The sequence below is a fragment of the Liolophura sinensis genome, chromosome 7 (assembly GCF_032854445.1).
Source record: "Liolophura sinensis isolate JHLJ2023 chromosome 7, CUHK_Ljap_v2, whole genome shotgun sequence".
Classification (NCBI taxonomy): Eukaryota; Metazoa; Mollusca; class Polyplacophora; order Chitonida; family Chitonidae; genus Liolophura; species Liolophura sinensis.
In genome coordinates, this window is record NC_088301.1 from 31,248,773 (window position 1) to 31,262,113 (window position 13,341).

Sequence of the window (13,341 nt, forward strand, 5' to 3'; positions counted from 1 at the left end):
ACATAGACAACAGTTCCTGGCATAAAAATACTCAGACACATCTTTTTTCACTTTCACTGTAATTACATTTGGCCCACTGTATATACTTTATCGAGTAAACCAGAAGAACAGAGCTCTGTTAGCTCACTCACATGTACATGGAATAGAGAATTCCTGATTGCAGACAAAATGGCATCACCTGATGGCAGAGACAACTGTTGGATAGTTAGTCACATGACATTTCGTCACATCCTCGAGATCAACTCGATTTATCAACTCTTCTGTACACTCGATTTGAACTCTTCTAATTTCAAAAGCCCTTGTGAGACATTTGTAGCCAAGCTGTAGGTCATCTGGAAGATTTTCTTCCAATCCCTTTCGAATCAAGTCGGCCCCAGGAATTCAAAATCAGCAAGGCTCACTTCCCACGGCCACAGCGTGACCGCTCCTTCCGCAGGTCATACCACCTATCAACGTCCATACATCTGTTTGAGGGTCGTAAACTTCAATCGATGCTAAAAATTCTTCGCCATCAAAGCCACCTGGTGCAAGAGATAAAAGAAATTGTCAATTGTTAACATATTTGACCTTAGACAGGGTACCATGTTCATGGCCTTGCCAGTGGTTTACATCATTTCCACTGAAAACAATCATATATAAATATTTTCTTGCCCTAACTGAAATCTACAGGTTCCCCAGGCCCTGTCCGATTTCCATTTACCATTATACCAGCAAATGAAACAAATGAAATCGACAGGAATCGAAACAAATAGGCATGCCGACATTAATTTTCCAGAAGACCTACCTGCTTTCATTGTAGTTATGGAAAACTTTGTTCTGATAAAATACCATGTGCTACTTGATGTAGGCATCGACGGGGGTTACTGGGAATACAAATCACTATACTGGTGACTAGCATGGATTACAACAGTAATACTTCAATCAACATGAACCAATGTGGTCAGATGTATTAAATCCACCATAAATCAGGTACCACAATCAATTTGTCTGCTGGTTTATGGCCACACGTTATCATGATAAAAAAACTGAGACCCGATGTCCATGAATTCATGAAACAAATCGAGATTTATCCGGGTGATAGCAAAGTGGATGTCTAAGTAAAATCTATTGGATTTTTTTTCTTGGGCCGTCAGAGGAAAAAAAATCCAGATTTATCTGGCAAACTGACAAAACCATCTCGCGGTGCGATTAATTATGATCAGACGCGTTTTGTTACACACGGCCGGAAATATGAATCTATAACGCAATCACTGACTGGATGATTAAGTCACAATCCGAGTATGTTCCACCAATGGAAAGCTCACACGTATCTGTTTGAGTCAGTTGACTGGAAGCAATAGAAAAGACTACACCATGAAGGGCAAAAGCAGCACAGTGATGACAGTGTGGTAGATGCACATGGCAACTGGGAACGCTTCGTTGGCATTCTGATTAGAGCGTCTGCCTCGAAGTCGGGCACGGGGTCGGGTCACGTCAAAGATTTGAAAAATGGTACTTGTTGCTTCCTTGCTTGGCGCTCAGCACTGAGAGGTTAGAGCAAGGAAACAGGTCTTCTTGGGCTGGTGTCAGTATAACGTGACTGGATGTACTGCCACAAGAAGACACAGTATATGTACACACACCTAATGACTCCTCGCTGTCATATGACTGAAACATTGTTAAGTACGACGTAAAAACCCAAGCATACATACATACATGACAACAGCGAAATCTATCCCTTTGTCCACTGCCGGATGTAGGTTGGATAGCAAGATAGGTATCACAAGTTCATTTTTGTCCTCAAAAAAACACCCCTCTCCCCCTACCCATCCATCAAACCTCGCCAAAAAGAAAGTAGAAGACACCAAAGCAAAATATTTATGTCCCTCGGTAGGATATACATAATTTACCACAAATGAGTAGTAAATTAGGGACGCAAGAAGTCAAACAGCATATAGCGTCTATCTTATTTTCTGCACAAGATTTCAAGTTGACGGACGGATGTTTGGACGAACGTCGTGACAACATAGTCCCTGTGCAAATCATTCCCATTGTCACGGTTTCAAATTAAGACAAACAAACCTAGAAATCATCTGCAGGCAAACTAGTTATGCTAACCGGATTCTATAATTACAGTGCCTTATGACGTGCATCGGCTGGTTATATAGTGCACATCCTGTAGCTACGTTATTGTACTTAGGGGCTTGTATGTATACTTAGCTGCGTGACCTTCATGAAACAACAGCAAGTATGTGGCAAACGTGAAGTGGGCGTCGATAAAGGCTACTTGCCACTTCATTCAGCTGACCTCAGTTTTTACTTGGGTTTCATTGACAAAATCAAGGAAGCTGAGGAAGTATTAGGTTATTTACCTAGAGCATACACCTTTCCATTCAGGACGGCCACACCGAGAGCACTTCGTGGGCTGTTCATGGAGCGGATGAACTCCCAGGAGTTGGTGTTTGGATGGTATCGCTCCACAGATTTTAGCTGCGAGTCTCCATCGAAGCCACCTACAGCGTACACCAGGCTATTCAGTGCCACCACCCCTGCAAATATATATAATAGAATTTTCAATGATTTAGTTCCGCGACACATCAATATCACCAAGTGCGTAATTTGTGAGAAACCATTTTCAAGAAAACTGGCTATAAACGTGCAAACACTGTAACAATTTCAGTTTGCTTTAAGTATATAATTGTTGCCAATAACTAACAATATGTTGGGCGAAATTTGGCTTAAGTGTATTACCAAACTGGGTGAAATCATTACCAACAGTTCACAACATTAAAATGGAGGGCAACTGAAATCATACTTGTATACTCCATAATAAACTATAGTTTAATATAATCACACACAAAAGATCGTAAAGTTGCTATTGTAAACAAAGTACAGAAATGAAAAAGATGAAAAGTACACTGCAACATATTAAAGATTTCCTGCAGGAAACAAAAGTGATCACAAAAAGTGAGAGGTTTATCTTCAAGTGGCGGATATATTGTTAACAGGACTTCGTGATAAGGGTAAAAAATTGTATATCAAAAATGTAAGATATCACAGTTATTGCACCAGTGTAGTGTTGGAGTATTCCTTTATTGATAAATCATATCCGACTATACCAAAGACTTTGGCCCCACAGGCCGTTAAATTCAGAACATGGTGACGTATCTCTTCATTATATGTTGCCATGGAAGTTTCATGTATACACCAATCGCATTTGTTATGGTGACAAATCTCTTCATTATGTGTTATCATGGAAGTTACTTGAGTACGCCAAGCTAATTGGCTAAGGTGACGTATCTCTTCATTATGTGTTGCCATGGAAGTTACTTGAGTACGTCAGGGGCATTTGTTATGGTGACGAATCTCTTCATTATGTGTTGCCATGGAAGTTACTTGAGTACGCCAAGCTAATTGGCCAAGGTGACGTATCTCTTCATTATGTGTTGCCATGGAAGTTACTTGAGTACGTCAGGGGCATTTGTTATGGTGACGAATCTCTTCATTATGTGTTGCCATGGAAGTTTCTTGAGTACGCCAAGCTAATTGGCTATGGTGACGTATCTCTTCATTATGTGTTACCATGGAAGTTAGGCTAGGCGCATTTTGCGACAGACCCCAGGGGTGGATTGACCTTCCTGGACGCATTCCCAGACTTATTGTGCAAACCGGTGAGAGACAGGTAAGCGGTCTGTTGAAGAACTATTACACAGAGTGGTATAAACGGTTCCATTTCAAACAACGAGCCCTTGATAACATGTTCTAATCCAGCCCCTCATCGCATTAAACAAAAACTAAATTAATAATTTAAAATCTACGAAAGAGGACCTCCTTAGCATAATGCTAAACTAAAGATGTTTCTTTTGTCATTTATAGGAGACGTAAATGTTAGAACAAACGTAGGCCTAACCTGTATATATACACAATATCAATAAACAGTGAAGCCTGAGCAAAATCAAATTAGGGAGGAAAGTGAAAAAAAAAAACATCGAAACTTGAGTAATGTATAGTAAGACAGATGTGCCAGTGGTGGTGGTGGTGGTGGGGGTGGGGGGTGGAGGGAGGACAGGGGGCCTCCGTGGCTCAGTTGGTTTGCGCGCTAGCACAGTGTAATGACCCAGGAGCCTCTCATCAATGCGGTCGCTGTGAGTTCAAGTCCAGCTGTTGCTGGCTACCTCTCCGGCCGTACACGGAAGTGAGTGAGTGAGTGCTTGGGGTTTAACGTCGTACTCAACAATTTTTCAGTCATATGACGACGAAGGAATCATTAGGGTGCATGTACGTGTAATGTACCTCCTTGTTGCAGGACGGATTTCCACCGCTCTTTTATTTAGTGCTGCTTCACTGAGACGACTTACCGAAGGCAAGTAAGCTGCCCCGCTCGAGCCTTTATACTGATTCGTGTCAACCAGTCGTTGCACTATCAACTTCATGCTGAACGCCAAGCGAGGTTACAACTTCCTCTTTTAAAGTCTTAGGTGTGACTCGATCAAGGATTGATCCTGGATCTACCGGTCCCGAAGCGGACGCTCTACCAACTGTGCTATCCGGGCCGGTCCCGTACACGGGAAGATCTTTCAGCAATCTGCGGATGGTCGTGGGTTGAGTACGGCATATAAACACCAATCAAATCACCAGTGTTGGTGGATAAAATATTGGATATGCAGAATGATGTCTTAAGTATATTAATATATTTCTTTGCGTTAATCGAATTAGGTTATACAATGGCAACGGGAAGAACGAATGAAATCAGAGAAATTTAACTGTCCTATATATATATATATATATATATATATATATATATATATATATATATATATATATACATATGCGTCTGCATTACCCTTTAAGCTTGTTGGTGGATCAACCGTATTTTGGCAGCTCTTACCTGCTCCACTCCTAGCCGTGTTCATCGGACACACATAGCGCCACTCATTGCGGATAGAATCGTAAGCTTCGACACTTCTAAGCCGATTAACACCATCGTAGCCTCCCGCCGCGTACAGCATATGATTGATGACAGCCACGCCCACGCCAATACGCCGAGTGCGCATGGGCGCCACCAATGCCCACTCCTCTGTTTCCACGTCATACCTGGAGGGACAATCCAAAATAAAATCAGTATTTCTTATAGTCGTTAACTAAACGAAGAGGAAGGTACTGATACCTCGTTGTACCGGTATCCCTCGTTTTCTGAATGTTACCTCTACTAATCAATAACGTGGTATATACATGAATTGTCTTCCACCGGATATCGTCCAGCATTCTCATTACAGCGCATGTGCTGCTCTCTACGCTCGCTTTACACCATTGCCCCACCAGATTTGTTTCGCCTTTGGAACCTATCCGTTGGAGCCTATCCAACGCACATAGGCTTTTTTAGGCTATGGCCTCAGCACTGATGTCCTCGTATTCATTAATAAAATTGTTTCGGGTGTTTGTTAGAATCGTGTTGTGCATACTTTTTATAAAGAGAATGTACATGCATGAAATACTTCCTGAGGCAAAAGTTGAGATAGTGTTTTTATGTTTCCTGACATCACTTCCTGCCTCATCACAATGACCCCAGTGACCTCGGCGATGTTCAAGATTTCTGTACAAAATTTGCTAGTGGGGGCAGTGATGTAAAGCGAACGCAGTGAGTGCTAAATGCGCTGTAAGGAGTATGGATAGAGGCGTTTTTTAATATAAAAGACTAGAGCGTACAGAGTAAAACCAGAGCAGGGACAACGGTGTAATAGCAGGCAAATGGTCAGACGTAACAGGTGACATACCACCTTTCGTGAATTACCTCTGTTATATAGGGTTTTATTGTAACTATTAACGTAAATGCTTTGATAGTAGCAAAGTCCACGCCCCCTGGCAACATTTCTTACGCAGACCTAGATTTTAAAGAAAAACGCAGTGATGTTAATTGCAATATATTAGGCGTCCCTGGTAATGAATTACCGTGATCAAAATATTGTATTGTCATCACATTTAATATACAAACCCAATAAAACAATGCAGAGGGACTAGGCCTCGGGAATGCTTAGTGCACCAGCAGAATCCTGGTTTATGCCAGAACATAAAAGAGAAATACTACTGTATACTAGGGTAAACGACTTACTAAATGAAATGTGCCGTCTTATTATACAAAACAACATCACGAATTAAGAATAGCGCATGGGTTATTAATTGAGGAAAAATGAAAGTCCAGTAATTTAAGGGTGTTGGTTCTACCCTATACTATTGACCTGAGCGATCTGGTTTTTGGCGTACAAGGCTATAAAAAACAATGTGGAATCAAAGTTCTTTTGCTGGTGTTTCTTTCAGACGTAGTTTTGGTTGTAATATCACTGGTGAAGGACTGAAAGGTCAGGTGAAATATATACCTGGCAAAACATGTACATCGAAAGGTCTACCAGCAACCTTCTGATGGTAGAAGATTTCCCCGGGCCCTATTCGTCTCTTCCCTCCCCCTCCGCCCCCCCCCCCCCCCCCCCAACCACCACCATATAATGCTAGGCGCAGTCATGTAAGTGAAATTGTTGAATACAGCGTAATCAGTTAAATAAATAAATCCTAAGTAACTTTACCATCCTGTTATATTTGACCGTTTTGGAACATGAAATGTGTATTTGTAGCAGGCTGACCATATGGAACTATCAAATAATAAGCAACATTTGATAACGAAAGCAACATATACCTGTTTGAAGGGTACACAGATGTCAATAGCTTTACAAATATCTCAGGTTAAAGCCAGATAGAACTATTCATGACAAATGACCTGATTTCTCGAATAAAACCGTGTTCCTCTCTCTTTTGTCGCTTAGGTTCAACAATGTATATCACAGGCGCATGACTCGACAGAAGTCATTCATCTATAAACTGGTAATGACAGGGACTGCAGGGAAAACGGTAATTTGCTGACGGTGCAGACAGGAAATCTTAGGTGTAAGCTTTCCTGTTTGCCACACTTGACTGCTCATTGCTCATACACTTCCTAAATTAAGAGTATAAGCAAATACATATGAGCCTAGACTTGTCAGTCTCACAGAACCAGCCAATCAGTGTTGATTACGTTACGGTAACGTTTGATTTTTTTTCTCAGTGCAATGAATGAGCCAGATCCTCATTCCTTAATGATTTTCACGTGTAACTATAAACAAATAACTAAATTTTACTGTCTCTTCATATATCTGACTCGCATATTGAGACGTGACCTGTGTTTTGAAATATTCGAAGGCATAAAGTCAAAGGTCAAAGTTCCAACTAGTTCTTGACCAATAACACGATGTATTTGATTTGCTCCTGCTGTAATTGAAACTATAGGTCAATGTAATTTAAAGACAATATGGCAACATTGGACAGGAAGCCTGGAAACAGTAGTGTTATGGAGGGCATGTTGGTTTGAAATATTTCAGCTGAAAGGAGTGTTACCTGCTGGATATTAATGTATATTTTCCCATTTCTAAGGCAATACCTCGCGTCATTTAAATACAAAATCTAACGTCTGGACCAGCTGAGACTATTGTGACCACAGTGCTTAGCTCCCAGGGCCCAATAGTTCATTAATGGGTTAAGACCTAATACCACATTTAACTTTAAACCAAGTCTTCAGTTTTTTACTTAGCCTAAAAAACTGTGTAATTATATTAAATAGGAGCTAAAACTGCTGCTGTTATAGTCTGACCTTGGAGAACTGCATTGACTGCTGAGTTTGGCTAAAAATTTAAATATAAAATATGACTTTATACCGCGCAGTTGTTCAAAAGTGTATTAGCTAATACTCTTCTGGTATTAAGTCAGATTTTATAATTAAGATTTTGGTCAACTTCTGCAACTAATACAGTTGGCCAAAATCTAGTATAACATGAAATTATTTTTTGGCTAAGTACAAAATTGAAGACTTGGTTTAAAGTTAAATCTGGTACCAAGTCTTCAAACAGTTTCGAACAACCGGGCCCAGGGCGGTTTGGCTTGTGTTTTGGTAGCCATCACATTTTTGGTGGTCATCATGTTTTTGCTTGCCATCGAGTAGGAGGTGTTTTAGAAAGTGCATAACTGCAGAAAGCGGCCGGTGTCGAAATGATTCCAGCATGTCAAGGGTCCGATAACCGCAGAAAGCGGCCGGAGTCGAGAGGATTCCGGTATGTAAAGGGTTCGGTAACAGCAGAAAGCGGCTGGTGTCGAGAGGATTCCGGTATGTCGAGGGTCCGGTAACTGCAGAAAGCGTCCGGTGTTGAGAGGGTTCCGGTATGTCAAGTGTCCGGTAACTGCAGAAAGCGGCCGGAGTCGAGAGGATTCCGGGATGTCAAGTGTCCGGTAACTGCAGAAAGCGGCCGGTGTCGAGAGGATTTCGGGATGTCAAGTGTCCGGTAACTGCAGAAAGCGGCCGGTGTCGAGAGGATTCCGGGATGTCAAGTGTCCGGTAACTGCAGAAAGCGGCCGGTGTCGAGAGGATTCCAGCATGTCAAGGGTCCGGTAACTGCCGAAAGCGCCCGGTGTCGAGAGGATTCCGGTATGTCAAGTGTCCGGTAACTGCAGAAAGCGGCCGGTGTCGAGAGGATTCCGGTATGTCAAGTGTCAGGTAACTGCAGAAAGCGTCCGTTGTAAAGAGGATTCCGGTATGTCAAGTGTCCGGTAACTGCAGAAAGCGCCCGGTGTCGAGAGGATTCCGGTATGTCAAATGTCCGGTAACTGCAGTAAGCGACCGGTGTCAATGATATGTTTCATTCCACATGGATTAAACAGAAGCCGAAAGTTGTTCGTTGAAAGCTGGACTAAGCAGACAAAAATGCGGTAACAGCAAAAAACAGAAAACCAAAAAGAAAACGAGAAGGACTATTAACTGTCGCCTTCCACTAGCACAATAGCATATGGTTGGTTAAGTTTATTTATTTATTTATTTATTTATTTGATTGGTGTTTTACGCCGTACTGAAGAATATTTCACTTATACGACGGCGGCCAGCATTATGGTGGGAGGAAACCGGGCAGAGCCCGGGGGAATGGTTAGTTAGGTGATGACTAATAGAAACTGTGTATATAAATAAATATAAATAAGATCTCTTTTTTATTATGTTCTTGAACTGCAAAAATATGTTAAGTGGAAATATTTTCTTTTGGTTTTTTAGGCCCAAATTTCAAATAACAATCTTTTGGTATTTTCAGAGCCCACAAATTTGTATGAACCGCTTTCAAAAGGTTGTTTATGTAAATAAGACCTAAGATCCTTTTACGTAACAGGGAAAAATACACAGTTGCACATTCAGTTATACAGCTGCCGAAAGTATTGTTTGAAACAACGGAGTAAACCTTGAATCTTACGCTCGTCTAGAAAATAAGTTTTAATTAAAGTGACCATAAAATAAGCACACAAATTTGACGAAACCCTATATTCCAAAGAAGTTTTCTGGAGGTGCTCTAAAATGTTGAGATAATTCTATTAACAGTGTAAATGGCCAACGATCTTTACTACATAGCCACTCATTTAATTTACATAGCAATGCTAGTCATCTAGAGAGACATCACGTCACTCAGGAGCTCTCCTGTACAATCGCTACTAAACGACGTCGAGGAAAATAGAAAAACACCAAGCTAAAGAATTTGAGCTCTGCTCTGTTTTCAAACACCGAAGTTACTTTGAATTTGGTTGTTCGTGAATTTTTGAAGTTACAATCGCTATTGTAGTAGCCATATTTGACTCGTACATAGAGGTGGCCTGTGTATTGCATTTCTTTGCAAACCGGGTTGAAAAGTACTAACAGTGTAGCTAAGGCAAGTGTTATATGTACAACACGGTCAACCGGGTTAATTCAAATTTTTGATTTGAATCTAAGTTGTGCTTATAATCCCTTCGTCCAAGTGGGTATCGATTGTAAAGTAAGGCTACGATCGAGATCTTAGCTATTTACAATCAACTGAAGCTTACGACCCCTTTGTGCAAACGGCCCCAGATACGTGACGTGACGTCGCAGCCAATGCCTTTGATCAGCCATGCAATCCCCTAAGGGCTTCAACAACATGGCTAATGAGAGCAAATTGTCCTTCAATGTCATTTAAGCAATCTTGTATTCATATTCTCGGCTATCATACTTTATAGGCTTATAAATATTTTTCTGTGGTGCCTTTCGTTTACTACTTTTTTCTGAGTACATACAGTTGTAAATATTATGTTCACTTCAATTCATTCATTGGTTAGAAAAAACACTAAAAACTGTCTCTGAAAATATGTTCACTTATTTTCATTATTCCCCCCGCCCCCCACCCCCAATCAGTTGCAATCAAATGTTAGAATCATGAAGTGGGCTTTATGCAGATCATACTACTAGTGACAAGGTACGTGTATTCTGACGTCATATCACATTTTCTCTGTTTATATTCACCTTGAGGCGAACTTTTTGAAAACATTATTTTAGTAACCTTTACTAGTATACTAGGCCTACATTAGAATTGAAAAATTTGAATGCATTAAGTCTCCTGGAAAAAAATCTAAAAAAATGTTATTTATTTTATTTTTTAATTTTCATCCATTTTAAGGAAAGGCGTGTTCTTGCAAAGTATGTTCTTGGTTTTAAAATCAACCTCTCTGTTAGATTAAGGACTATATTCATACCTGTTTGTAAATATGATTATGTGTTTTGTCTTCAATTGATGGCCATCTCATTTGGATAATAGTTGGAGACAGCAGCATTGCTCTGCGTATTGCAAAAGTATGCCATGTGTGAACAATAGAAAATTTCAGATAATTCCATCATATATCAAATAATGTGATTTTGTAAGCGTTTGAGAGATATATAATCACGTGACTATACGAAGTTGAAAAAAAAAAAAGAAATTTCCGTCTCCATTTCGAAGTGAATATTAACCTGACTTATATTGACTCGTACATTGACACATACGGTAATAAACTGTATAACTTTTCTGAGCTGTCAGTCTGTTAGCGCGCTAGCGCAGCGTAATGACCCAGGAGTCTCTCACCAATGCGGTCGCTGTGAATTCAAGTCCAGCTCATGCTGGCTTCCTCTCCGGCCGTATGTGGGAAGGCCTGTCAGCAACCTGCGAATGGTCGTGGGTTTCCTTAAGTACAGCGTAAAACACCAAAAACACCATCAAATAAATAACTAAATTTCTGAGTTGTTTTGGATATTCTGGCGTGTACATGAAGAAAGCATTACCTCACACTCATTACCTGAGAGAGAATTATATATTTTCAAAAATGACCATTCATTAGTTTCAGTTTTTTCAGTTCTTTAAAATCGCTGAAAATCTAATCGTATTTATGTATCAAAACGCCACATCAGGATCCCGCTCCAAAATGCAACAGCAAGTTAAGTTGACTGTAACTACCATTGCAACACATGTCCACGTTGCAACGGTAGTTACATTCAACTTAGCGTACGATCGTGCTGTGCATCTGGGTCATTGTTTTGTTAACTGTGTCTTGTTAACTGTGTCGACAGAATGTCATTTAAATCGTCCGTGATTCATATAAGTTTTTAAGAAGAACTACACGTGCAATCAAAGGGAATACTCTGTAAAGTAAATGTCTAAAACGGATCTAGTTGGATTTCAGGACGTGACATGTCGTCTGCAGCAAAACTAAAATGATTTAGGTGACAAAATGGGTTCCGAGTCAGACAAATGTGGCTAGGTTATATTTATATACTGGGCGAATGCAAACCTTACCGTTCAACGGAATTGTGGTACGTGGCCCCATTTGATCCGCCAACAGCATATATCATCCAATCTATGACGCCCACCCCGACCCTGCCGCGTGGGACAGACATGGGCGGGGCCATGTGCCAGGAGTTCGTGGGCAAATCGTAGTAATCTAGACTGGCACAATCTTCATTACCGTGTTTGTCAGTTCGGCGGCCACCCACGGCAAAGAAACGGCCATACACTACACACAGCCCCAGACCGCTACGGGCCACGGGGATGTCGCTCAAGCTCCTCCATTCTCGACTCTTGGGGTAAAAACTTTCAAATGTATTGAGCGACCGTCTGAAGTAGCCCCCTGCCACATAGATAATGGAAGGGGTGCACGATTTGCGCGGTTTAACAAGAAATCTAGTGGGTCTAACCGTGCTTAGCTCGCTGAGCACTCGCTTCACATACTCAGCAACCTTTTTATTTGATTGCAAAAGTTTGCAGTGCTTAATTTTGTCATCGATGTACTTTGGCGGTAAATAGTGGCATCTTACGGCTTGTAATAAGTTTAACATGTAATCAAGGCGAGTGTTTTGATCGTGGTACACCCATCGACAGACAGAGTCATACACTGCGGACTCGCATTGCACATTGAGAGCGTCACATTCTATAATCCGCCGCAGTTGTTCCGCAGTCAATTTGAGAAAATCCTCACTTTCGGCAACCTCGGCAAAATGCTGATAAATGTGGTCCATTGCTTTCTTCTGAAGATCCGTACAACCGAATTCTCCAGCAAAATCAGCAATCTCTATGGCATTGTTTGGATCAAGCTGACGCTCTAAAAACGCACAACACGACTCAATAACAGAATTCATCCCAAGCATGACGGCTCCTGGTAAAAGATGCTGAACATTTCGTCTGTTGATGGAAATTTCCGAGGTATATGCGAAGTCGACTAAAACTCCCAGCGTACACGGCAGTATACTGACCATCTTCACGCTGTTCATTCTTTCTTCCTTCATACCACTTGTGAACATTCCCTGGAAGTAAGGACTTGCTGCTGCCAGAACTATTTTGTGCGCGTAAATTTCATCCTCTCCAACTCGCAGTGTAATATCACAGAGTTTCTTGCCGACGCGTAACGTGTGCATGACGTCTAAGATCTGTTTTGAATGCTTGGTAATAGCAAAGTGCATAGTTTCCTCGGCGTACCTGCCACTCCTGGATCCGAGGGAATTAGACCGCGTTGTTCCGCCACTTCCCTGAGAGGACATCCTGAAGACTGATGTGCTGCAAGAGCTACCAGCGCCCCGAATTCACCTACAATCATCAACAACAATCTTCTGTCACTGGTGGAATAAACAGGGCCCAGTTTCACAAAGCGGCGTACGACATTTTTTTTATAGTACATTTGTCGTACCCATTGTCCTATATGTGCGATTATCGTACATGTACGACACAATTGTAAAACTGGGCCCAAGTCCATGTGCGATCCAAATTTGCATAAAATGACACAATGGTATATTAAAACAGGCAGGCCTGTGCCTTGATATGATCTTAATGTTGTTGAATGTTAAATGTGATGACAACACCGACCAGGGATGTCTAATAAATTGCAGTTAACATCACCACCTTTTTGAAAGCTAATTCTGCTTAAGCCATGTGCTAGGGGGCGTGTACTTTGCGACTATTTATGCGTTTACAAAGACATTTAGAATAATACCCC

The 13,341-nt window shown here is 41.2% G+C and overlaps 1 protein-coding gene across 1 annotated transcript; it reads right to left on the reverse strand.

Annotated features, from left to right (window-relative positions):
- Positions 1-387: 387 nt before the first annotated feature.
- Positions 388-12,766, reverse strand: LOC135470842 (kelch-like ECH-associated protein 1). The gene is made up of 4 exons (XM_064749888.1): positions 11,652-12,766; positions 4,868-5,073; positions 2,352-2,528; positions 388-521 (listed from the first exon to the last, which is right to left on the reverse strand). Exons 1-4 carry the CDS (start codon positions 12,764-12,766, stop codon positions 388-390), a joined length of 1,632 nt encoding a protein of 543 aa, XP_064605958.1.
- Between the last annotated feature and the right edge of the window lie 575 nt (positions 12,767-13,341).